The sequence below is a fragment of the Tachysurus vachellii genome, chromosome 2 (genome assembly GCF_030014155.1).
Source record: "Tachysurus vachellii isolate PV-2020 chromosome 2, HZAU_Pvac_v1, whole genome shotgun sequence".
Lineage (NCBI taxonomy): Eukaryota > Metazoa > Chordata > Actinopteri > Siluriformes > Bagridae > Tachysurus > Tachysurus vachellii.
This window is the reverse complement of record NC_083461.1, coordinates 17892018-17919203: the sequence shown is the minus strand read 5'-3', so window position 1 is coordinate 17919203 and position 27186 is coordinate 17892018. Positions and strand designations below refer to the sequence as shown.

Below are 27186 nucleotides of genomic sequence, written 5' to 3'. Positions count from 1 at the left end.
CTCTAAAAGCGTCCTGAACAGATGGCTGCTCCTCATTAAATTCTACCAGTGTGTGTACAGCTTAAGGGAATTCTGTTCAGGATGGTGAGTGATTCTCCAGGCCTAGCATCCCCTGGACTACTTCTTCAGTCCAGCACAAGACAAAGGAGATCCCATAAGAATGTGCTTCTGCAGTCATATCCCTCGCCTTGCCGCATGAGCTGATGGAAACGTTTGATTGCGTGAGCTGACGGATGGGTTTGGAGTCTATTGAAAGCGAGCCTGAATAAGCAACCGAACATTGATAAGAGTATCTTGAAAAGAACAAACCGCTTTCTTCAGGGAGCTATTCTATATTCACAAAGCAAAAGAAAAGGTCAAAGTCTGACAAACCAATCACATCCTTTTCCTCTTGCCCCTGAATGACACATCAGAGCAGTGAGTCTGAAGAGCATTACTTTTCTACATGCATTTTTTTTTAATGAATAATAATTAGTACCTCACTGTGTTTGTGGTAAAATTCAAACAGGATGCTTCTTTGCAAGCACACCAGGTCGTTCTTTTGAGATTCAAACACATCAGTAATCTTCAGAAGCCTCATTTGATGTTTTCTTCTTTTCACACTCCTAGCAGGATGTTTCGATCCAAAGGTGAGAACGCTTTGAGATTGAAAGCATTCAGAGTTTGGATAAAATCTCAAAAAGAGCACAGCACTATAGGTCAAATGGAAGGAGAAGTACATTTCTTGGAGGTCTTGCGTTGTGCTCTGTGAGCAGCCACATGTGAAGCACGAAGTTATTATGGTGTTCGTTTTTCCCCTGTTCTGAAATTCCCAGCTTTGTTCCTGGGTGCAACAAAAAAGTCTCTTGCTATAATTAGGCACCAAAACAAACTGCTAATTATTTAATACTAGGCTTCACCAAAAAACTCCCTTGTGCACGTAGTACAAGCTTTAATTTACATGCTTGACTGCCCTTTCGCTTAAGAAAAAGATAAATAGAAATAATCTCTTAGTTGCCTGTTTCCCTTGATTCTTGCATCAGAAGGATTTTCAGTGTGTAAAACCCGAAACACACGCGCGCACACACACATACACACACATACACACACACACAAAAAGTCTGTAATCAATATGTTTAGTTTGCTTTGATCTCGACTGGTTTCCACTTAAAGAATGGAAGTAGCAATGTGTCAGACAGCCCAGAGGCAGGATGACAAGATGTCGTCTAATGTCGATGAGAAGAAAAGACAGGGAGATAGGAGAACGCCAAGAAGGAAAACAAGTCCGATTTAACAAGGTGCCACTGCACCAAAAGTCCACTTAGTCCACTGCTAGTCCACAGTAGCACACAAACCCACTTAACTATTTGATACTCTGTGTAGAAACTAATTCTGCTGTATAAAACATTCTTGTGATTTTGCTCCAAAAAATGGTCACTGCAAAGCAAGCAATCTGAGACACAGCATAACAGAAGAAATAAAAGAATCCTTACCCTGATGTTCAAGGGCTTAAGCTCTGTCTAAATGATTATGCATTATGCACTGAGACAAAGCTGACCTTTACAAGATAGACCAAAAAAGAACATTTGACAATGGAGTAAAAACAATACAATTTGAAAGCTGCACAGCTAGTAGCACTACTTTAATAAAGAGAAAGGAGTGATTTTTTTTTTCTTTCTTAAAAACCTACATACGTACTGGAAACACACAGATACCTTCACTACTCATATTTCATCAAGCGTCTCTAAAAATAACTAGCACTTCTGTCATGGCGGCACACGGCTGAATAGGTCTCTGCAAAAAGGCCACTTAAATATACAAAAAGCAAAAACAAACCACCTGGGTAGAGTGGCGGGAGAATGAGTCACACCAAATAAAAAGAAATGGATTTCAGCTCATTGCTTTGTAGTAGCAAAAAATGCAGGCAGATAAATGGTACCTAATGGATTCTGGCTGTGATGCAGCTCACGCATTCCTTTCTCCTCCGGCTCACATGGATGCATGATCTATGATGCTTTATTTCTAGGGTGGCTCTTGATTTATGTAGGCAATGGACACTACTCAGAGAATCCCAGTCTCTCTATAATGCTGAAAGGTAAAGGAAGCTTTAACTGGTGGCACCTGAAAGTCCATCTCTCCAGCAACAGATATACATTATCGGCGTGTTTGCCGTTCTTTGCAATTAAAGCCATTCTAGTTTTATTAATGACGTGCTATCTGTTTGCTTACATGTCAGTTATTCCCTGTCTGATAGACAAGCTTAAAAAGAGTACACTATTATAGTGTACTATAATACTACAGACGTTCTACACACAATAAAATAAAAGCAGGTTTGTTGTCTGAAAAAAGTAAGCCTTATGTCAGAACACATGACGAAACACTAGAGTTATCCCTCAATGAGAAAGCTTCGACATGTATATACCAAAATCACAGAAAATCATCATCAGTATTAAAGTCCTAGCTTCAGGCAGAAATCCACAATATAACTGTTAAATCAAAACTGGAGATAGATAATGAAATGAAATTAGCATGTGTTATCTTACCTAAGTTTTAACCAGAAGGTAATACAATTATGCAAATCATTTGTTGGTTTAAAAAAAGAAGCAAGTTAAGTGTTTGTCATAAACATTTGCATAGTGTTGAAGAAAAAGCACTTGATCCGCAGGCATCATTCAGTTATGCTGATTATAAGAGTTAGGCTTGATCACGCTAACAGCACTTCTCTGTTAATGAACTTGAGTGCACTACACTCCAGTAAGCTTTCAAAAGCCCAAATATCCATCATAATATATTGCAGGGAGTCTAATATAGTTAGAGAATGCCCATTCTGTACAAGAAAGCACAGCATTACCTTTTCCATGGCCTCTCCCCAGAGTCACAAAGCCAGACGAGATGAAGTTGTGAAGGTCATGTCCTCCGCCACGGCCGCTCTCCTTCGAATAGTGTCCACCTGAAATGAGTGAGTTGACTGTGAGGCCCAAGCAGCATCTACGCTTTTAGGTGATTCTACTTTCAGGCTAAACAGAAGCTGAATGCCATAAACAGCAAAATTCCCTCGGCACCCAGAGTTACAACTTTCCATAATTCAGACATGAAGTCACCTTGCTTGTGCAGGTTGGGTGACTATCAGAATCCTGCATGCATCCTGAGGTGGTAGTTCTGCACTTGACATTATAATTACCAGTGCAGTACGAAGTATAATACAGTATCTGATATTCTGATGATAACCTTGGATGCCACGTCGAAGCTTAAACCCATCAGATATCAGATATAATCCGAAGGCAATTACATGACACAGTGGCTGGCGAAATAAGAATGGGAAACATCCATGAAAGTATTCAATTACATCACGGAATTGGGGACACAATAGATATTAGACTGTTATTAATTCTATGGTCTGCTCAGAATTGTAAAAATCATATTAATGCTTTTAAGAAGCTGGAAAGGATGCGTGAAATGGAGCAAGGCAGAACTGGCACATGAAAAATGGACCGGTCTGGTAATAGGTTGTTTACAGAAGCTCTATTCAGTAGCTTCACTGTTTTCAGTTTTCAGTGAAGTTTTGATCACGAGTAATGCTTGGACAAACCCAGCAAACAAATCCAGCACAACTGCCTTGTCCCGGTACGGGCGAGCTCTGACACATCATATGAATCAAATAACTGAGTGTGTGACAGGGTGGTTCAAATTGAACAAAGCCACCAAATCAACCAGACACTGGGCCTTTAGAGCATCACAGAGGTAGCTGACAGGAGCAACCAAGTGATCCAGCTAAGCCTTCATTATAAAGCTCCACTATGCAACTGGATAAATATAACTAACTGTTCTATTAATCTCCCTGGGGTCTTGTGAAATCAAGTTCAGCTTTCAGTCATGTCACGAAAACTTTTAAATGACAACACCTTCTAGCTACTGTCAGTGGAAGTGTGCGTTTGATGCAACACTTTGCCTCAGGTGTGTCCTGGAGCAGAAACGGACTGATACAGAAGGTGTTAATATCCTCATCTCTGGATGTGTGTAAGAGTTTTCAGACCCTCAGGGGAAAATCTCACTTATTACTACTGTAAGAGATCATGGCCTGAGCAATTTTAATTTTAATTGCGGGAGAACAAGTATAAAGGCCGTGATATAAGAGAGAGAGAGAGAGAGAGAGAGAGAGAGAGAGAGAGAGAGAGAGAGAGATGATACAATTCTGAAAGTACCTAGTAGCAATCCACATGTTGAATAAATTAAATCATTGTTAAACAAGTAATGGGAATTTCCTTCCTCTCTTATAGTATAAGAGAAAAGCAGACATGTACACGGAGAGACGGATCTCGTTGATATACTGACCTACGGCAATACGAAAAAATTGTTTTTAGTCATTTTAAGAGGTCATATTAATGCTCCATTCTGCTTTGTCAATTAATTTTTTAATCTAGTAATTAATGTATATTAATTGATCTAATTATCCCTGTAGCAAGGACAAATTTTCAATCACAGATCTAAAAGATGATGAAGGACATACAAATAAAGCACTGATAATAATGCAAATCATCATAGAAAGAAACAATTTAGTATGCATTCTTAGAAATCAGGAGGACTGAGACTACTATGTACTGTAGTTCTTGGGTCAGGACATATCATTATGCATACTGTACTCACTCTGTCAGTGCACAGGACTCCAATTTATATAGAACCCACCCACAATTCCCTGGAGTCTTCCAGTAAATCTACTGTCGGACAGAGTCTCTAGTGCGAGCCCCCTCTGTGAGTATCGGTCATAACTGACCTCTGGTGCCAGGCCGATAATACAAGGTCAATAGAGACAACCAAGCTCAGCATAACACACAAAACATTCAGTCATTCACACCACCGAAGAGAGATCAGAGGATACAAAACAGCTGTGACCGAGCTTCATGGAGAGTGTAGGATGGTGTACTGTGAGACTGTAAGGATTTCAGTCCCCACCCAAGACGTCTATATTATATTCCACCTTCTATATTATATGACTAAATATGGAATCAGGACCACAGCAACATTCAATTACAATGGAGAAGCCTCATAAAAGCTAGAACGTAAATTACACACACTCACGTTATGGACTTGGTTATACACTAAGCCAGACATTAATAAATGAATAAATAAATAAATAAATATTATGATTACCATGATCAATAAGGTACAATATCGATTTACCTAAAATTTGATAAACAGCTAAAATAACAGAATAGATAAATATCCCTTCCTAAATAATCACATTCTGTGAAGTAAATAGAGTTGTTGATGACAACATACAGTTCGAAGCCATATCAAAATGATAGCTGGCTCATAACTGCACAACTGTTTATGCATTTGCCTGAATTTGGCATGGGAAAATTAGCTGATGAGTGAGGGTTAGCATGCCAGATTAATCTGCAGTGTATAAGTAAAGCACAAGCACATGTTAGCTTATTTTCAGCTGCTTTGGCTTCAGCGTGAATTATCCATAGTTTGAGTGACATTATCCACTGTTATCCACTGTTTGAGTGATGTCTGGCACCTCGACAACAGTGAAACCCATAAAATCCAGCGATGAGCCCTATGATATATGCTTAACACAGCAGTCTAACACAACCTGGCTGAGCATGAGACAGACAAGCCTAGACTGAAATTGCATCAATTTGAATAAATACAATGCAGCTTTGAATATAGCTCGGAATCCTGGTTTAGCTTTTTAATACATTTCATTTTATTTATTAAATATCTTTTCAGGAAATTACAAAGTCATCACACTACAACATTTCTCTATATTATGCTTATCCCAATTTATTTCAAAGCAGAAAGTGAAATGAAAGCGAAATGCAAAAGAGCGCTGTCCAGAATCTCACCATGATTGGATTTGGATGTGTGAACAGGGGTGTAGTGGTTTTTGGAGCCTGTCCGCTGTGGAGTGTCGTCTTTGGATGAGCTGTTCATTGCCGCAAAGTTTTCACAGTCATACTGGGATATGGGAATGGGTCCTTGCTGCCTCAATATATCTGCTAGAGCTCTGCAGGAAACGATCACATAGATACAGTGTAAATATGAATGATTTACAATTCCTCTGCTCATGCTGTTTGACACAGTGCAACAATCCAGCGAATAAAACATATAACATACAAGTATAATGGAATGTGATGTGGTTAAACAAACTTACCGTATGTGGTTGCATAGCTTTCATTACATTATCATTAAAAATAGCATTTCAGCATATCAGCATCTATAGGTAATGTTTGCATTTTAGAATCGTTCCAGATTATGGATGTCGTGTTATTTATGTTTATTTTTAATACCCAGAGGCCCAATCTCTTTGCCATTTGCTCCCCCCTACGTCTCATTAGCATAATGGAAATGTCAGCACCACACTTTCCAATTACATTATTATTCTGCGTGTTTATTTGTTTGCTCTGAAGATTTGAAATATTTACACAAAAAGCCACATTTTACATGCACCACGACTATTAAATCCTCCTTCAACACTGTTATCATTTTATCTCTAAAAAGATTGAAACTGTTGTTGTACTTTCCTGCATGAACATGTGATCATTTAAATTAGTCAGTGTTTAATTGTAATACAAATCTTTATCTGGGGGTGTTTTCTTAACATATATTGAAACGGAATAAGGTGCGATGTAATGCGTACGGTATGGTGCACAGTAACATTTGAATTAAAAAAGGTGTTAATATGTTGTTAGGAGTCAGAGACTTATAAGCACAGAGTGAATAGGCAACACTAGCGAATCTTTAAACCTATAAAACTCAGCAATATTGATCCATGCTGAGCAGCAAAATGATAAGTTGAGAAATATTCAATAATAAAAATGACATATCCATTTATATACCACACTGGATTTATTGAGCTCACCGGTGGACACATTTTCATCACTTGTGCCTTGCCTCTAACCCTGCTGCTGTGTCACAGAGCCATGGATACACGACAGAGGGAAGAGGTGATGCTGAGGGAAAATAGCCAATCAGCTTTTTGCCCTCATTTGCTTATTACCAAGACATGAAATAGTCCTTGTCATGAAGAATAATGTGATAGTGAAATGAGAACTAGAGATCATCTTGTCCTTCATAAATGAGTTGTGAGGCTTTATGATGTCCCCCCAGTCAGGGGGACATCATTATAAAATCAGCTTTTATTGAACACTTCAAATGGAAAGTAAAATTGAAGTATAGTTAATGAGCTGGAAAGCTTCTCTCTTGACCGTATGCAGGGGGGTGTTTGGCTAGAAATAATGACCACAGAGCATCACAACTACGAATATTCAGCTCTGCTTGGAAATCTGGTCACGACCAACTCATAACACATCTAATATTGTGTGCAGGCAGTGATGCGAAAAAAGAGGAGGACTGCACAGGTTACTATTTCCTCACAAACATCCTATCTACGAAACCAGAAGTTTTCAGGGGGAATATTTGCTTTAGTCAGTGCTTAGTGATGATAAAACCCTATTCACTGGCTTTGGAGACATAGAAATCAGCGAGGGCTACAAATTAGGCTGTAGATATCTATATGTTTATGTGGAGTTTCATACAGAATTACATACTTCAGTAACACTTTGAATAGTTTTCAGCAAGTATCTAGATTGACAATTATTTCAGCTCTGGTTGCTATTAAAGATCACAAATATTATGAAAGCGTCTCTGTTTACTTTTATTTTGATGCTTCTATTTGCCTTGACACTTGTGGTGACTTGTGTGGGAGATTGTGTGACTACAGTGACTACAGTTTTGGAGAAAAAAATATATTTTGTCGAAAATAAATGCTGATGCTATCTCAAATGATTTAACACAAGTAATTTTTAATAAAAAAAATTAAAAAATAAAATAAAATAAAAAAAAGTGTTGCTGTACCACATATTGTGTGAAAACAGCACGTCACTCAGTGTAAATGATGTAGCTCTTATTTTGTACATACTATTCCTTAGAGCAGTATGCTGTTGTGTGCTTGGTCCCTACTCTCACCTGTGTATATTCATTTCCTGAGGCGGCCTCGTGGCCTTGTCGTAGGCGACCTTAGCCGACACTCCGAGCGCGATGACGAAGGCTATGACGCCACACGTGATGTAAACTGCAGTGTTGGTCTGGTCGGCGCTCGGGTCGTACGGCTCGCTGGTCGGTGCAGGTGACGGTGCAGCGGTTTTAACCCAGTCTGGCTTGTTGTAGTTCCTGCACGTGCGCTGTTCCAGTCGGTTTCCACGGAACTGGCAGCAGAAGCGAAGGTAACAGGAGCCGCAGCAGTAGCGATGGTCCGTGTTGTTGCACTCGAATTCGCGGTCGAATTGGCCGCTCACGTCGTAGTACCCCAGGCACGTGTCGTGATTCTGCCCCGCAGCAGGAACGGGCGCCGGCGCGGGCGCTTGGGAGATCGCGGTGCCGTTCAGCTCCTTGTGTTTGGCGGTCCGTCGCTGTGCCACTTTCGTGCGCTTTGCTGTTGACGTGCAGAGCACACTCAATGGGTCCAGATAAATCAAAAGGAGCAGGATGGCCCAAGGAGCAGGATGGCCCATGGCTTGTTCTAACCTCCTTTTTTCTTTTAACTTTTATTTCACCTTTTTTCCCTGCCGATGATTTGTTTTCTTGTGTCCTACACGGTCCTAAAGTTCCAGTGTTCTCCGTTTCTCTGCATCTCTGCTAAGAGACTCCTAAGAACATTACAGGCTACGTGGACAGCGCCATCAGTAGAACTAGAATCGCATGCTTTTGATGCACAGACAGGAAGGAGATTGGCCAGTCAGGGAGATGAACACATCGCTCGTCCTGCGTTTCCACTGTGCGCCCTGAGTGAAGGCTCTGAGCCAGCGAGCTTTACCTCCTGCTTTTCATCTTGCTCTGACAAGAAGCACACACGCACTTGACTGTTATTTGCCCGTCAATGAAACTAGACATGGTATTAAATGTTAATAAGGGGAAGGATCAAGCAGGAGAAACACTTTTGAAGGTGCGCTTTAACGCATTCCATTCCGTTCCTTTGCGCACAAGCTTGCACTAGTGCCATAGCTACATTGTGAACACTATAATATTAATGCATTCCAGAACAAGACATTTCACGACAACTAATCGTCATAAAAGATGTAACATAAAACACGTACTTTGTTCTCGGAATCAGTTCGGAATTCGTTACTATTTGTAATACAGTGAACAGACTGTTCTGGAGCGCACGTGCGTGCATGGGTTACGTTGTTAATCAATAAAACACTGGCTCGGTTCCAAACCGCATTTTAACTGTAGATGAAATTTCTAGTCCACTTGTAGAAGGTTCTTGTCCATTTTAAGCACTATGTAGTACAGCACGATGCGGTCTGGGACGTAGTCAGTGTTTCCCTTTTTTCCCCTTTTTTTATTTTTCAGTGTTTACATTTTTATGACTTTATTTTTAATGAACTTAAATACTGGTGTCCGAACGTGAATGGAGAGCGGAACTTACCTGCGCGTGGCGCGTGGCGCGGTGCTTGCTGGGTGCGCGGCCGCTGGCGGAGCGCTGAGTGAGCTGGGTGTCAGCAGCCTCGCGCCCTTCTGCCTTGCATCATTAAGAGCGCTGCTGACGTCACGGCTCCGAGCGCTGTTGCTGCCGCTGCTCTCGCGCAAACATGTCAGGCTCAGTGCAGACCGTGTCGCCCATCCTTTACAGTTTCTGCGCGCTAACTTACTTTTCATTTGCGCCATGAAAATATTCACAGACGCGTAATGACATTAGTTAATCCATTGTTTAAACAAATGCAGCGTTAGTCTATTTCTCCTCACCCCCTCTCCTTCTGCCTCTCTGTCTCTCTCCCTGTCACTCCCTCTCTCTCTCTTTCTCTCTCTCTCCCTCTCTCTCTCTCTCTCTCTCTCTCTCTCTCTCTCTCTCTCTCTCTCTCTCTCTCTCTCTCTCTCTCTCCCCTTTCCCCCCCTCGCTCTCTCGCTCTTTCTGTCACTCCCAACCTCACTCTCTGTCTCCCTGTCTCTCTCTCTCTGCCTCTCTCTCATCATTCCGTCTTTCTTTCTTTCTTTCTTTCTTTCTTTCTTTCTTTCTTTCTTTCTTTCTTTCTTTCTGTCTGACTCTCTTCCCCTCTCTTATCTTTCCATCTCTCATTCTTCATGTCTGCCACTTTTTCACCTTCCCTGTCTTTATCGCTCTCATTCCCCCATCTCTGCTATCCTGTCCACTCTCTTCTTCTTCTTCTTCTTCTTCTTCTTCTTCTTCTTCTTCTTCTCCTGTGCCCCACCTTTCTTACTTATCTTCCTGTCTGTCATTCCCCCCTCAATCTTTCTCTTTCCTCAATCTTTCCCACTCTCTCTTTGTCCTTTTTATCTTCTACACTCTCTCTCATTTATCGTTTGCTTTCTCTTCTTTTTATCTTTTCTTCTGTAATTTCTCTCCATGTCTCTTTTACTTTCTCATCTTGATTTGCTGCTATTTTCTTTCTATATATCCCTGCTCTTTGTTTCTTCTCTTTTATCTCCACCCATTTCATTGATTTTCCATGCCTGCAGACGTTTGGCAGGTAAAGATGCTCAGCTGTCAGAGGCAGTCACTCTTACTGCGCTGATGGAGAAGGCTTTGGCTGACAGGATGTCTGAGTTTGAAGCTGTGTGCTGGTGAAGTTAGCACATGCTCCAGCCATGCCTGCTCCATCTGCAGCCTCTGCTCAGAGCCTATATAGTTCATTGCAGTACAAAAAGCTCCATAGGCTACACATCGCTCTTTCTAACACACATATTGCACACTTCATAAAACATAAAGCGCTCATTTTATTGTTTAACTGCTACCTTTAATCTTGCGAGATGATGAGGCATGCTGTTGCATTAGCCTACAGAGAACCAGGCCCAGATGTTGTGAAAATGAAAAATTAATTAAAAGGGGAAGATCTACTGTACCTTGACATGAGAGATTTCCTTTTGGCAAAGGCTGATGAGTGTTAATTTTCAGCCTCACTTCTATGTGCCAAACACAGATTTATTTAATGACAGTCTTCCTTTCCAAAAAGTCTCAGGATGTTGTCAGATAAACAGTACAAGTATCTACAGTATTGAAAGTCACCTCGAAAGTACATTTATATTTTAAACAATCATGCACAATCAAGTACAAAAGACATACCCTTGTGTGAAATATGTCAGGAACAAGAGTTTGTTTCCTGAAAGGTACTGTACACTGTGGTGCTGTTTCCCCACCAGAGTGTGTTATGAAAGTGTTGCTGCTAAATAACACTTCGACTGGTTTAGTCTGCTTATTAAGCCTATGTTTTAATTTAATAGTAATCTCTAACATAGGAGTGTTTTAATGCTAAGCTGAGTTAAGTATTCTCTTTACATGAAGCAATACAGCAGCTGGCAATTAATGTTAAGGTTCAAGAGTATAAAGTGTATGCATAAAAAAAGATGAAATGCAAAAATCAGGTGCTATTACATAATGAGCCAAGAGTAAATAATTTGAAATATTGATGCGTGTAGGCTTTGAGCATCTCTGAATGAACAGCCTACACAATCCTCTGATTATAAAGCCTGGAGCAGTTGCTAAGCTACCATTTTTTATGCCATCCATACTTACTGTAATGAAAAATTTAAATACTCTTTGTGTGAAGTTTTCTTTCGGACTTTAAAATGATATATCGGGCTCGGAGAAAGCGCATACATTCGAGGACTAGTGCGGTCACAATTCGAAATATGGTATGCGTACAGAAAAAAATAAGCAGATTGTACAAGGTGCTTATATTTTATGAAATGCTTTAAGTTCCACCACCCACATTTTCTCATCACATTCGTCTCATTTTCATTCACTAGCAGGAACACAGTAAGGAGCCCCATTTTGTATTCGAAGCGGCCGTGCTTTTGTGAGAGAAAAGGGAGGGGTGCAGTTTTGCAGTGTCCTTAAAGCAAGTCAAGAGTTCTGACTCGCTCTGGAGAACAGAGGCGGTGTCCAGAGGAAGATTAAAGTCTGCAGTATTCTGGTAAAGAGTCTGCATCCCACTTACAATTTGAGCCTTTATATCAATATACCGCTGTTCTAGACTGAATGCCTTTACCAGGTCTAAATTTACTTTAAAATGAAGACTTCTGCAAAACAGGCAACACCTTAAGAGTAATTCAAATGTTGCTAGTTCTTTCTAGCAACCATGATATTGTTTACAGACGTCAAGAAATACTGATTCTCTCTCTGTACTTTTATTTCCTTGGATCACAGCATGCGTGCTTACCTGCTTAGAGTCGTCAGAGAATATCGGACAACAACATAAAGCAAACAGCATGAGAAAGTGTCTCAAATAAACGTTCACAAGAACACACTGCAGTCTTCAAAACTCATCCAAGTGTGTGGCCACATCATAAAGGTTAATCCTCACCATCTAATCAGACCCCTAATGCCTTTGCTCCTTTCTTTAATCCCGAATATGAATTCCATTAGCAGTTCGTTTGTATTTGCAGTAATTACAGTGTTAAGGAGCTGATTGTGTGTTTATTGATGAACTCAACCAAACCTTAAGTAACAGTGATGGCATTATCACTCCATTATTCTGTAGAGGTGTTGTACTACATTATTATTATTATTAATATTATGATTGTCTCAGCCTTGGGTTAGAAAGTAATTCTGATCAGGAGAATACATGCCTTAGTAATCCAGTTTAAACTGGCTTGTTCTTATACTCAGTATATGCAATTACACAATAAACACTAGCAGTGTACTACAGTCAATGTCATGTTGGATGTAATCACACTCACTATGTATAAAAATACTATGCCTATTTGAATCTACTGTAGTGGTTGTATTCACACCATAAACAGGTTCACAGTGATCTTTATGAAACTGAAGCTTTTGCCATTTACAGCACAATCAAAAGCAACAAAGCTGTGAGATTTTCTGCATGTCTCTCAACCTTTACTTTTTTATTTTTTTTGATCAGCTCTTGGCAGCAACACTGCTTTTAAACACACTGTCCCCTTGTGTATCAGCATGTGTGTGGGGTCTCTGTGAAGAAAGAGCTGGGTCATGAATTCTGAATATAACTCATCTGCTGGAAGGAATAAAGGCACAATGCACAAGCTTTTAAGTGAACATGCAGGTTTACTGTGTTGCATACAAGGAAACAAACACCATCTATATGTGTTTACTGTGTAAATCCACACACGAATAAACTCATGAGTAGGCTGACCGAGGGAGTACTGGTTAATCACAGATCCCTTTGGTTGTCCATTAGTGAACCATTTTGATCTCACTTAATCTAGATAATAATAGAGTTTTTCCTATGGCTACTTTACTACTCTACACAGTTGTGTAGGTCTGTTTTGCCACCAGAACAGCTCTGAATGTTCGCGGCATGGATTACACAAGGCCTCTGATGGTGTGCGGTGGGGCCTCCATGAATCAGACATGTTTGTCCAGCACATCCTCAGATTATTGATCAGATCGAGGTCTTGGGAATTTGTCAACACCTTGAACTCCTTTTCATGTTAAACAGTCGTTTAAGACATCACAATCTGGAGCTTGTCAAAGTCGCTCAGATCCTTAATCTTGCCCATTATTCCTGTTTGCATCACATCAATTTTAGGAACTGACTGTTCCCTTTATGATTAAAATAAAATCACACTCCTTGATAGATGCCATTTTAACAAGGTAACGTTATTTACTTCACCTGTCAGTAGATTTAATCTTATAACTGATTGGTGTATATCTTTGGTGTATAAAGAAAAAACATTACTTTTTAAATCACACTCTGATTGTTGTCTTTATTTTTCATTTAGAAATGTGCTCATTATTTTGCCTGTAAGGGTTCGACTGGAATTATTATTAAGTTCAAACTGGAAAGTTTGTGTTTTTACAACAAATGCCTTGAATTAATGATGCAGTCATATATTTTAAAGCCTTTGATAACTCTGACTAGGTTTCAGCAGCTTGTACTCTATTACAGAGCTAATATTCCCTTGTCCTTGACATTTTCATATTTTGTGTAGTGGAAAGTTTGTATAATACGTGTAGCTTTGTAGTCTAATCCTTCTGAATGAATGAACACATCAGTCTAGAGTGGCGGGAATTTATAATAAATATTGCTATTTAAAGTACAAATTTGAAAAGCTATTGTTAAAGAAATTGTTTTAAACTCATCATTTCTGAACCTAGCAGGCGTTTCCTAGTTTGTTTAGTGCTAATATATTAGTGGAAAAAGATAGAGTGTATGAATATCTGCTGGTGTTAATCAGAATTCATATTCCGCCAGTGTATGAGAGAGCCAGCATCCATTACATACTTTCTTCCATCTCAGCAGGGAAAAAGTGCAGGAATTAACCATGATTTTGACATGCACAGCCTGTTGTGTTTCCTTTGGCACTTCACAGGTTTGTGAGCACAAGATGTATTGTGAGATGAAAGCTCATCTGTGCGTACCGAATGCACAAATGGAATGATCCACGCCACATGCTGCTGTGCATACACAGCCAATCATGATACATAATCTATACACATTTATAACAGGCTAAGACTGAAACACGCATGCTAATGGAACAACGTGGACACATCAGTGTAAAATCTCCTTAAGATCTGTCGCAGGTGTTGTCAAGGCAACTTAGCCGCAGCTGTGTGCATTTAGCTTGGTGAACTTGTGGAATAAATTAGCATTCCCATTAAGTGGTGAACTCAGAATTTCCTAAACACTCTCAAAGACTCAAAATAGTTTCATTGTATCTTTCACTGTAATGTTTACTAAGTATATTAAGGAAGGAAGGAAGGAAGGAAGGAAGGAAGGAAGGAAGGATGGAATATAGCCTGATGGGAAACGATGTTATATGGGTTATAGGAGAAATGAGTGACCATTAAGCCACAATTTCCTTAACAATTTGAGTCAGTTCAAATTTGGAGCTTTTAACAATGGACATTGTCTTAAAGCAGCTTTAATAAGAAATATAGTACAAAAAAGTTTAATATTATACAAAAGTTCAAGATTAATATTAGAGTTAAATTTGTATTTATCCCCACTGAACAATCCTGAGGTGACTGTGACAGGGAAAATACTCCCTTAGATGGAAGAGGAAGAAACCTTGAGAAGAACCAGACTCAAGGAAACCATGTTCTCATTTGGGTGACAATGAAGGGTGTGATTATAAACTGTTATAAACACTGGAGAATGTTATTATGAATAATATCCTTTCTACAGTCATATACAGTCTGACAATTGGGTATTGATTAGGAGGCCACATCTAACCGGTACCTCCTCTTTGAATGTCTTAAAAACGTTTATTCTTCTTATGCCAATTATATCAATTTCCTAGTGATTGACTAATATTTAAAGTACAGTACTTGTCTGTTTAAAGTTACACTATAGGGTCAAAAGTATGTGGATCCTTGAACACCACAACAATATAAAGGTCTTTATAGGATGCCTTTGTACATTAATGTAGATTTATAATTTCCTTTCACTGTAGCTAAGAGTCCCAAACCAGTTCCAGCATCACAATACCCCTGTGCACAAAAGTGAGCTCCATGAAGACACGGTTATCAAGGTTGGCTTGCTCAGAACTCTGACCTCATCCCCATTGAACACCTTCTGGATGAATCTGAACTCGCCCCAGGCCTTTTTTCCTCAACATCAATTCTTGATGTTCTCACTAATGCTCTTGTGGCTGAATGAGAACAAATCCTCACAGCTACACTCTAGTGGAAAGAGTGGAGGTTATTATAACAGTAAAGGGGGAATAAAACCGGAATGGGATATTTAGCAAGCACTTATATGGATGCTTTTCAGGTACCCACATACTTTGGGTCATATTGTGTAGATTTAACATTGTGGAATGTATTTACTTAACCGATCACTTTATTAAGACTTAATTAACAATTACATTAAAGCATTATCATTATTACCATTATCTCAGCTCCGTTTTTCTTTCATGATGCTTGTCATATTGCTGAGAAACTTTGTCATGTCAAAAACTTTAGGATTAAAGCTTTGTCTCATATTGACATTGGTGACTCCTTCCAAAAATGCTAAGTAAATCTTCACACAAATTTCACTAATTTGAAAATTACGCATTTTTTTTAGTTTCTGCATTAAAGTCTGTATGAATTAGTTTTTGCTATGGTAGCAATATCACTCTATTAACAAATTATAAACAGGGACTAGAGTTAAGTTGTGTTTATAGAAAATTAAAACACTTCCTGGCAAATCAGATTCAAGCGATCAAGTATATTAATGCAATCTATTAGTAATGTACACAAGACTACATTTTTTAAAAGACAGTAAGGGTAATTCCAAGTTTCGTGTAAGTCATTTATTTCATTTAGTCACCAGTGTTACATTTCAGTGTTTACATCTTTCAGTTGATGATGCTTGGTGATTATTCATACATCCAGACAGGCGACAGGTGAAATTACATAAGGTAGACTAAAGATGTGACTGGTGATTGCAGCTCCAGAATTCCACAGTTATACACACAAACATATTCTTTGTTTTCCTCTTTCTACTTTTTGGCTGTAATAAATGAATGCAGTGATAATGCATTAATTATATTCTGAGTTATCATGTGGGACAAAATCGTTTAATTTTTTTCCCTCGATCCCCTACGTCTGATGTCAAAGCAAGCCTTGCATTGATTAATTTGCAGCAGAACTGCACCGCTTGGCCTCTTGAAGAGAAGCCCACTTTGCCATCACATACATCTGACACCTCTGCAGCCTCCTGTCATCTGTGTGATTGCTGCATGCGGAAGTAAAAGAGTTATTGGAAACTGCTAGCAGCTTATGTGATCCACGCCTGAGCTTCCCAGAGGAATACTATTACAGCTGCTTCTGTTTTGCTTACTCCTGACGTTGTTTGTGGGATGAATGCATTAAGTGGGTCACAGCTGCCACAAGAACTACATTCTGGCTTCTCTGCAGGACGTTCCTGAGGGTAGGGGAAATTGAAAAACCCTGTTTCATACATATACCTCTGTTTTATCCTACTGGCCTTGTTTCTTGTCAAAAGCAGAAATGCATGAGCTGGAATGTTAAATCATTCATTTGCCAAATGAGACATGCTTTGGTTCTTTCTCATCTCCCGGTGCCATGTTTCATTCCATGTCTCTTTGCCATATCTGTCAAATATCTCCAAACTCAGAATTCTATGTAATAATAAAAATAATAATTATTATAATTATAATAATAAAAATATTGTTACATTTTCACAAAAGCAGCATCTTTTCAGAAATATATAAATTTCTAATATATATTTTAAAATGTATAAATTTATCCCTAACGATAAGACGGGGCAATTAAGAACTCACTGAGATGAAAATATGAGAGGTGTTTTATAATCTGGTGTTTGATTATAAATGATTTCCCTTCTAAAGTGTTTACTAAGTAATAACAAATAAGGGGCAATTATGTAACTTATAGGATTACGAGCAACCTAAAAATATCACCTATGTAATGTGACCTAACAAAATGAGCTTGTAAATTTTGTAATAGATTTAGCATTTAGATTTTTAGATAATCATCTTGCTTGTCAATTAACTTTTAACAGCATGGCTGCTTGTGTTCTATCAGCTCTACAGCTCCGTTGTTGCAGATTTAACAGTCAGTGAGCACAAAGATTGACCTCTTTTCATTTACTTCTCACAGCTTGAGCCACAAAAACACAATACTCACGAGATGGGTAACCAGTATTTGACCTTCTGTGCATGTTGACAAAAAACGTGGCCACCACTTCCACCCTGGACAACAGCCATTAAAATGACGTAAGAGAGCCATCATTTATGCAAAGATTATTACAGACCACCTGACTCTTACCGTAAAGCTGTCACAACCCTGGCAGATATGATATAGATGCTGCAATGCATCTGAGCACAACCACTATTAAATACTACTGTGGGATGGCTGGAGGTCTGAAGATAAATGATCTCATCTCTGCTTTTAACATGACTGCAGAAACAGTGCTTCATCTGCCATGCAAACTCAGTAAAGAAGCTTGAGAAGTTCTGAAATGCCGTCAGCATCGGGGCTGTAAGGAACAGTCTGAAACAGGCTCTCTGAGGAAGAAGTGAGAGCAGAACTGCACATCGCAGCACATGCAGATTAAGAACCGCAGAGACTTGTCATGTTCTTTCCTTTGTTCTGTCAATAGAACGAATGCCCACAGAACACACTAAAGAGTCAAAGAAAGAGGTGCACATCAAAGACCCAACACACACCCTTGATGTTTGTGTGTCTTAATCTTTTTTCGTTGTGGTTAGTGCTGTTTCAGCTCTCAGTGAGTTCAGTAAGCACTTTGTTGCATAGGTCTTGTAACAGGTTGAATATAACTTAAGCAGTGTCTTGTGTACAGTATATAATGTTTATACAATATATTTTTGAATATCAGTTATCTAATCAACCAATTTGGCAGCAGCACAATGCATAAAATCATGCAGATACACATCAAGAGCTTCAAGTTCATTTTCCCCTTAAACATGGCATGGTTGTTGGTGTTGCCACCTGATCGCTAGTTTGAGAATTTCAGAAACCGATGAGCTTCTGGGATTTTCACACACAGCAGAATTTCTCTGGAGATTACACAGATTTAAGTGAGAGGCAGTTCTGTGGGTGGAAACACCTTGTTGATAAGACAGGTCAGAGAAATATGTTCAGATTTGGTTCAAGCTGCCAAGAAGGCTAGAATAACTCATATAATCTTTTGCGGTGAGCAGAAAAGTATCTCGGCATGCACAAAACATTAAACATTGAGGTGGATGAGCTACAAGAGTAGAAGGCCACACTGGGTTTCAGTCCTGTAGCCAAGAACAGGAATGAGAGGCTATCATGGACACAGGCTCATCGATACCAGAGAGTTGAAGATGAGAAAAAAAATCACCTGGTCTTTTTCCAATTGTCAACTGTCCAGTTCTGTTGAGTCTGTGCCCATGATAGCCTCGGATTCTTGTACATGGCTGAGAGGAGTGGAACCTGATGTAGTTTTCTTCTGTTGTAGCTCATCCAACTCAAGATCAAGTCTATGCAAGATGCTTTTATTGTCATTTTAACCATATATGATGCAGTACATACTGAAATGAAACAATGTTCCTCCAGGACCATAGCGTTACATAAAAACACAGATCTAAGGACTAAAAAAGTAAGTTGTCCTAGACACAAAGTGCATAGTGTGCAAGCAGTGCAAGACAGGCGACAGCAGACAGACCATAAGATATGATAATCAGTATACTGATCAGTATGTAATAGTGCTGTATGGATAGTGCAAGGAAAAGGGATTTGTAAACATATCTGTGCATATCATAACAACAGTTGGTCGCAGCATTAAAGTAGCATTAAAGTGACAGTGCAAAAAAAGCATGTAAACAGTGTGTATATTAGTGGTGTTGTAAACATAGACTCTGTACGTTTATTGAATGTGTGTGTCAGTTCTGGGTGTTGAGGAGTCTGATGGCTTGAGGAAAGAAGCTCTTACACATTCAGGTTGTGAGGGCACGAATGCTTCAGTAAGATTTGATGTGCTATTTATACTGAGATGTGTTTCTGCTCACCACAATTGCAAAAAGTGATTTGAGTTATCATAGACTTTTGTCTGGTCATTCTCCTCTGATCTGATCTCTCTCATCACCAAGGTGTTTCAGCCTGCACACCCTTCACACACTTTTTTCTTTTTTTTTTCTTTTTGCACCATTCTGTGTGTAACATCCAGATCAGCAGTTCAGCTTGTTGTTATATCAGCTGTGGTTCTTCTGGAGACTCTAACTGTTGCAAATGCTTCTGCTTTACATTCCTTACTGACATACAGACATTTTTATTTAAATTGTTTGGGAATTTTTTTATTTTTTTTTTTTACTGGTCCTGGAATGCATTCAGGAAATAAATATCTAAGACATAATGTTTAAAAAAAAAAGAGAGAAAAAAAGATAAGGTGCACAGTATAGTGTATAGGACTTTTAAACAGTACTGTATTATGTACTGTATATACTATGAGATTGTAAATGGTGAATATCTAACCAAGGCATAACCACTTAAAATTTGAGAGAAATTGCATTATTTTACTGGAACAAACTAATCCTAATGTGATAGGGGAAAAGACAAAATCCTTATCACTCTAATTAGGTACTTGTAACACACCGCATCTTAATAATTCGAGAACTGCCTAAGAGTCTTTTATCTATTGGCTTCCTTTAATAATGAAGCTCTCATTTAGAGTCCCTTCTGAAAGCAACCAGTTAATAAGTTCCATAAAGATTTAGAGTTCTTTATTTAATTGCTATTCCATATCAGTTTTGTTTTATCTGGTCTATGGCAATAATAGTGTTTAAGCATTAATAACATTTAAGAAACTCCACATGAACTCACTGACCATTGCATGAAGGTCGGTGCCAGACTGGCTGGACTGAGTATTTCAGAAACTGTTGATCTCCTATTGTTTTCGCACATAACAGTTTGTAGAATTTACACAGACTGGTGTGAAAAACTAAGCAAAAAAAAATAAATCCATTGTCAGATATTTGGGCAGAAATGCTGTGTTGATAAGAGATGTCAGAGGAGAATGATCAGACTGGTTCAGACTGACAGGAAGCCTACAGCAACTCAATTAATCACCGTTTACAATTGTGGCGAACAGAAAAGCATCCTAGGATCAAAGCTTAAAGCTGATGAGCTACAGCAACAAAGGATTTGTTTCACTCTCGTCAGCATAGAACAGGAATCTGAAGCTACGATGAGCACAGCCTAACCAAAACTAAACACATTTTTCTAATCATCAACCACCTAGTTTACCAAGTCACATCCCTTCCACATGCTGGTATTTGATCTGAACATGAAACTCATGTCCCGTATGAATCCTCTGCCACATTACTAGCTGATACTGGATGTTACATAATGCATGTACTGTATGCTTAGATGTATAGGTATTCCTAATAAAGTAGACAGTCAAAACTAATGCAAGAGTACAAACTACACACTCCATTGCAAACAGGCTGATCGCTAAAGGTAATCATGGGAAATTAAAAGAGGAAGAAGAAGAAGAAGAAGAAGACTAAATTATAGCCACCAGCACTCATTATAGAATGACTGTTTGAACATCATTATTTCACTTTAATATTTTTCACTCTTTTTTTTTTTTACTTCAAAGTACTTCAAAGTTGTTCTTTGGTGCACACCTAGCCGAACTTCATTCTGTCTTCTTTTAAAGTTTGTCCTCTGATGTGAACAATTAAAAAGGAACACTCTACGATTGTCCAATTATTGGAGATTTCTAGTGGACTAGCAGATCACTAAATGATCCTTAGACAAATCCACTGTCACTTCCAATCACAGCTGTAATGGTTAAAGGAACAGCACCTTTAACAAGCCTCTCCAAACTCTTAACTCACATTAGCTGATTGCTACACCTTTGTTAATCGAAAGCTCAGTCTGACAGCTTGTCTTTCTGTACTATCTATCCAGCTTTTTTTATTCTACAACTTTAAAAAAAAAAAAGTTAACAGATTTGTAGTTATCTGTTAGGAACTACAGTAAACAATGAGGTCAAATACTTCAGGTGTACAAAGCACCGCTATGCAGCTGTTCACCGGGGCAGGTTGTTTTCTATAAGCAGGATAAATGTAATGGATATTTTTAGTTATTAGGAAACATTGAACCATATGATATTGAGGGAGGGGGACGAGCTATAGTATCATTTCACAGGTGCAGTACAAATCCAATAGCCCCAACTCTATTAATCAAAACAGATGGCACAAAAATACATGCAAGAAGAATTTGGCATCCTTTGCTCGCATCTAGGTTTCTTGTCATGGTGTTTCACAGATAATAATATGTGAAAATAGGCGTATCAGTCAAAAGGCAATTTATTAGCCAACAAAGTCTGCCAAATCCCACCATCTGCTTCTGTTGGAGCTAATCCTGAAATTGAAAGCCATTCTTTACTGTCTTGGCAGAAGAAAAGGTTGGTGATTTCTCTTTATTGACAGGTTTCTCATAAGGAAAAATAATTATTGGTAATTAAAGTAATGTATATATTTCATGAATTTAAAGGATCCCTGGACCTTTGATGGTGTTAAACTAAATGTTTAGAAACACTTTTACATGCTTCTTAAAATAAGATTTCATTTTTAATAAAGGTGTCGTTATATAAGAAATGAAAGAGACCAAAGTGACATTTTAATAAAACAACCTAGCATCCTAACTTCATCTTTGTTAGTTAAAAATTACCTGAACAAATGTAATATTTAAAAAAAAAAAAAAAAAAAAAAAAAAATTCCAGCCAGTAATGTTTTATGCTGGAATAAATATATTTACTAAATATATTTTATACATCATTTTCCAAATTGTTTTTATTATTAATATTTAAAACTATTAATAGTTTTACTCTAAATAACGACATTTTCACCTAGCACACAGGAAAACAATTGTAGGAAAGGACAGCAGGATAACACCCATCATCCAGAAAAATCCTTCTTTTGCTTGTGTATGTTTTAGTATTTATTTCCATTTCATCTCATTCATTTTCTACCGCTTATCCGAACTACCTCGGGTCACGGGGAGCCTGTACCTATCTCAGGCGTCATCGGGCATCAAGGCAGGATACACCCTGGACGGAGTGCCAACCCATCGCAGGGCACACACACACACACTCATTCACTCACGCAATCACACACTACGGACAATTTTCCAGAGATGCCAATCAACCTACCATGCATGTCTTTGGACCGGGGGAGGAAACCGGAGTACCCGGAGGAAACCCCCGAGGCACGGGGAGAACATGCAAACTCCACACACACAAGGCGGAGGCGGGAATCGAACCCCCAACCCTGGAGGTGTGAGGCGAACGTGCTAACCACTAAGCCTCCATTTCATATACTTCTATAAAAAAAACTAATAATAAAAATAGATAAATAAATAAATAGAATTATTATAATTTAGTTATGATTTAATAAATATATCTAATACATCTTTTTTTATTATTAAAAAAATTTAATAAATAGTTTTGTTTCATATACCTCTATGTTTTTTAAAATAGACAGCACTGACACAAATGTCCTCTCTCTGTCACAGTATTGGTGATTTTCCATGCACACACATACACACACATACACACACAGACACACACACACACACATACACACACACACACACACACACACATATACACACACACAGAGAGATAATAATGCCTAGTTCTCTCTCCACGGCATATTGTAGCTGAGGCATTGCTAAAGCATGCTAACACTTTAAAAAGGTTTCAGATTTTCTTTTATTCATGAACCATGAGGGTTAATGCTGTTGAATTTTACATTTATTTTAAAATGCCAGGCTAGCAATAAAAGTGAAAATACTGCTTGATGATTCCACAGTTGCATACTTTATATTTTGTTATACTTACTAGTAGAACTAAGAAATACTAATAATATTGTATGATTAATAACCATATGGAACCATATGCAATCAGGCTTTTTTGTGTTACTCCTAGGAATTTTATTTAGATAATCACGTTAGCATACATATGTTTTGGAAGATTGGTGTAAACAGCAGTATTGCCGGGTTAAATGAACATATACAGTGTTCAACATAAGACTTATGTTGATAATAAGTCAACACTGAGGATGTTGCTGTGTAGGCTGTTTTTGTCTCTTTCCTCCCACCAAGCCACAGCTAAGACCATTAATATTCACAACCATCATCAATATTGCGAATAACTTGACAACCCTAAGTCCTAAAATATATAGCTGCTGTTCTTCAGCTACGAGTCTGATGCAGCATCTGAGAAAGATAAGATGTAAAATATTCAAATGTGAGTGTGGCAGGAAGTTTCGGAGTGTTGCGTTTGTACTACAGCTTATCAGCAGTAATTATAAAACTATAAAGCTTACTTGAAGCTTACTCCAGCAAATTAGCAAGACAATAGCAATGAAAGTTTTGCAAATCAAGACATTCAGTCATTCGCTTTGAAAGCAGTGCTTTGTAAGCTGATGTAATTCCAACCCTGAGCAAGGAATACGCCGAAATGATATAAAGAATAATCATATAATGAAAGATGTAGCTCCCGCTGTTATGAGAACAATTGGATGATCAATGAAAATAAACTTTTCAACAGAAATGGACACCTCTCACCTGGGTTTTAGCTGTTGCACCAGTGTGTTTGGGGCTGGTAAGAGATTTTATATTGCTGCAGGTTATTTTTTGTAATGTTCTCCTCCCAGCAATGACAATTTGGTGTTTATAAAAAAATTCTGTCTTTCTCTACTTGATACACTGTTAGCACTACTACACAGTCTTGTGACCATGAAATGGCACCAAATAGCTGTCAGTTTGTAATTATATCACTACAAATAGCTACCTATATGGGTGGTGTACTTGATACAAAGCATGCTATGAGGTGGTTGTTCCTAAAAGACTACTCAATCTGTATATAGGCCGTAGATAAATAGATAGATAGATAGATGCTACTGCTACTGCTATTAAATCAGCCTCCCTTCAATAAACACTTATGCCAGATGAAATTCACAGAAAGCAATATCTTCTTTATTGTTCTGCTAAACGAATGAACCCACCTAACAAGTCTATGGAAGGAATATTCAGATTCCATAACTAATTCATTCCCTTTGCACAGTCACTGCAGTATTATGTCATTTGATGTTGCTCTTTTTGAAAATGCAATAGTGTGACATCCCTAAATCCATGACCTGTCCTGTTATCATAGAAAGAAGCAAAGCATGAATTTTTCATACACTTCCAGCCATAGTTTGGAGCTTCGCTGCTCTGAGCCAAACTGTAATTCAAAATAGAAGTTCCCTTTGACCCTCTTGAATATATGACTACATTAAGAATAAAATGTAAGTAATAATTTTATAAGTAATATAATTCTTAGTGCATCAGGAAGTAATGAAGCATATATCTTAATAAGCAAGGTAGTCTAATATAAACAGACACTGATTAAGGTCATATCTATTACTATATGGTTATGGATAAAGTAAATTGTTTTAACTCTTTCTGTTCATTAAAAGAGTAACTTTCAGTATTAATAAATATCATTTATATAAATGAAATAAAGGAAATAAAATAAGTAGAAATAATGTTGAGGTGAATAAATATTGATTATTTAGTTATACAGTGGCACCTGTAAATGGCTGGGGTATATAAGGCATTTAGCTGATGTGTTGGAAGCAGGTAAATGGACAAACGTAAGGATCTGGATAACTTTGATGAGGATGTTGACTTCAGAATTTCTCACATCTTAATCCAATTAGGCATCTGTGGGATGTGCTTCACGATCCATGATGGCCCTACCTCACAACTTACAGGACTTAAAGGCTTTGCTTTTAATGTCTTGATGCTAAATGTCACAGCACACCTTCAGAGGTCTTGTGTAGTCCATGCTTCGAAATACACAGAGCTCTTTTGTTGGTACAAGGGAGAGCTAAACAATATTAGATTAGATTCAACTTTATTGTCATTGTGTAAAGTACACATACAAAGCCAGTGAAATGCAGTTAGCATCTAATCAGAAGGGCATAGTGGTAAATTTACAGTAGATAACAAAAATGATATACAGCTATGGGGGTTGATATATACAGGTGAGTGGATGACTTATATACAGGGGTGCAGTAGGTATAATAAATTGGGATATAATATAGGCAGGTGGTTTTAAATTTATGGCTGATCTATAGCGTGTACTCTACACACATATTGTAGTTGTTAGGTTGTAACAACTGCTCTTACTAACATATGCTATAGACTGTAAAATTTGGGAAGCTTGCTCATTTCCCTAGATTAAAGAGATTCAGCCCACTAGTTAATTACCAGGATTAGTAAGTTACTACTAATCTATTGTAAGCTATTGTCCAGAGGTATCCATACACATCTTAATTAAATCAATGAGACAATAACAAGCAAATGTCGATAAAAATTTCTTATCTTGGCATCAACAAATCATTTATCATGCTCCTTTTGTTGAACATCTGTTTTCACTTTTCACTTTTGGGAATTTCAGTAGCATGTTATGTAGGATGTGTTTTGTGATTTATTAGTCATTTGTGTAAATCAGAACTAAAAATGAAACCCTAGGTACTTGGATATAATGTGTAATATCTTCATATTTTTATTAAGTTACTCACTGGCTGCCAGACTTCCCACTTGAAGAACAGCACCTAATACCCAGTGAGAATATAACAGCAATATTTCTTGCTCTCAACTGTCATATGCTTCAGTTTCCTGTTAACAATATCCTTTGAGAGGTCACAAGTGATGCAACAGAAAAGCATTCATCTTTGGAAGATGCCACAGATATCCTTGGCCAAATTGGCTATGCTCTGTCTCCTGTCAATCACAAAGCTATTAGCCAATTGTGGGTGTCTGTGAGCTCCTGTATGCAGAAAAGGATAGCAAGAGCTTTCCTTCGAGAGTTTTATGCTGCCCTATGACACAGCATGAGCAGCAGTTGGAAAAGATGCGGATGGCTGGCTTCACATGTCTTCGAGGAAGTATGTCCTATACTGTACTTTAACCTCCGTGGTTGGTAGCTGTTGTGTGATAGCCATGAACTGGCTGGTGGGTGGGTGACAAACTTGTGGTGAAAAAAAAGAGGAAAAATGCATCATTTGCATCATGAGTCACCATAAATAGAAATCATAGTCAAAATCAATCCAAAAACAAGAGGAAAACAGGAAAAAACTATTCAGAAATGCACTCTGGAAATAAAGTTTCAGATGCAGTCAGAAAATCAGCGAATGTGAGTGAAATAATGTCTGGATTAGACAAAGTGGTGTTTTGGAGGTACTTATATTAGCAACAGATTCTGATAGGACAATGTATTTGGAGCTTTCTTACAAATACACATTGTTAGCAAACTCAACTTCAGAATTAGGTCTGAAACTCCAAAATTGTGTATTCATACCTCAAAAAGAGAAATAATGGCCATGAGACAGGTGGAGTCTGGATGAACAAATGAATTCCACTATAAAACTTCCATCATTTGGCAAACTGGTCCCCACACACTCCAGTTGTTTGACTGGCTTTGCTGACAATTGCAGAAAATACAGCACCACATTTGTTCTTTTCCCTTGGGTTTAGACGTCAGTTATCATGAACCACTTCAGAACACCGCTGTGCATAAAGACGAGCAGAAGAGCAGCTCTTTACAAGGCAAGTAGTGTAGGAGGGCTAGCCAGCTGTCATGCTTTTAAATGGGGTTAGAATAATACTGATGTTCAGGGGAATATAGCACAAATCTCAAGTTATTAAAACAAGTTTCTAAGTTTCGAGTTGTAAATGGCAGCCAAGTTACAGTA

At 38.3% G+C, this 27186-nt stretch overlaps 1 protein-coding gene across 6 annotated transcripts in view; it reads right to left on the bottom strand.

Moving 5' to 3' along the window:
• Window positions 1–9799, bottom strand: part of LOC132839999 (protein shisa-6) — a 51314-nt gene extending 41515 nt beyond the window's left edge. For 4 of the 6 annotated variants that reach the window (XM_060861271.1, XM_060861297.1, XM_060861287.1 and 1 more), the window contains exons 1-4: window positions 9413–9549; window positions 7951–8817; window positions 5829–5989; window positions 2831–2929 (exon numbers count right to left, since the gene is read on the bottom strand). In XM_060861271.1, the coding sequence (XP_060717254.1) occupies window positions 2831–2929; window positions 5829–5989; window positions 7951–8495 (805 nt within the window). In that variant the 5' untranslated portion in view covers window positions 8496–8817; window positions 9413–9549. Of the gene's footprint in view, window positions 1–2830; window positions 2930–5828; window positions 5990–7950; window positions 8914–9412 lie in introns of those variants that run through there. The other 2 variants (XM_060861315.1, XM_060861279.1) reach the window with 2 other exon arrangements.
• Window positions 9800–27186: the final 17387 nt, after the last annotated feature.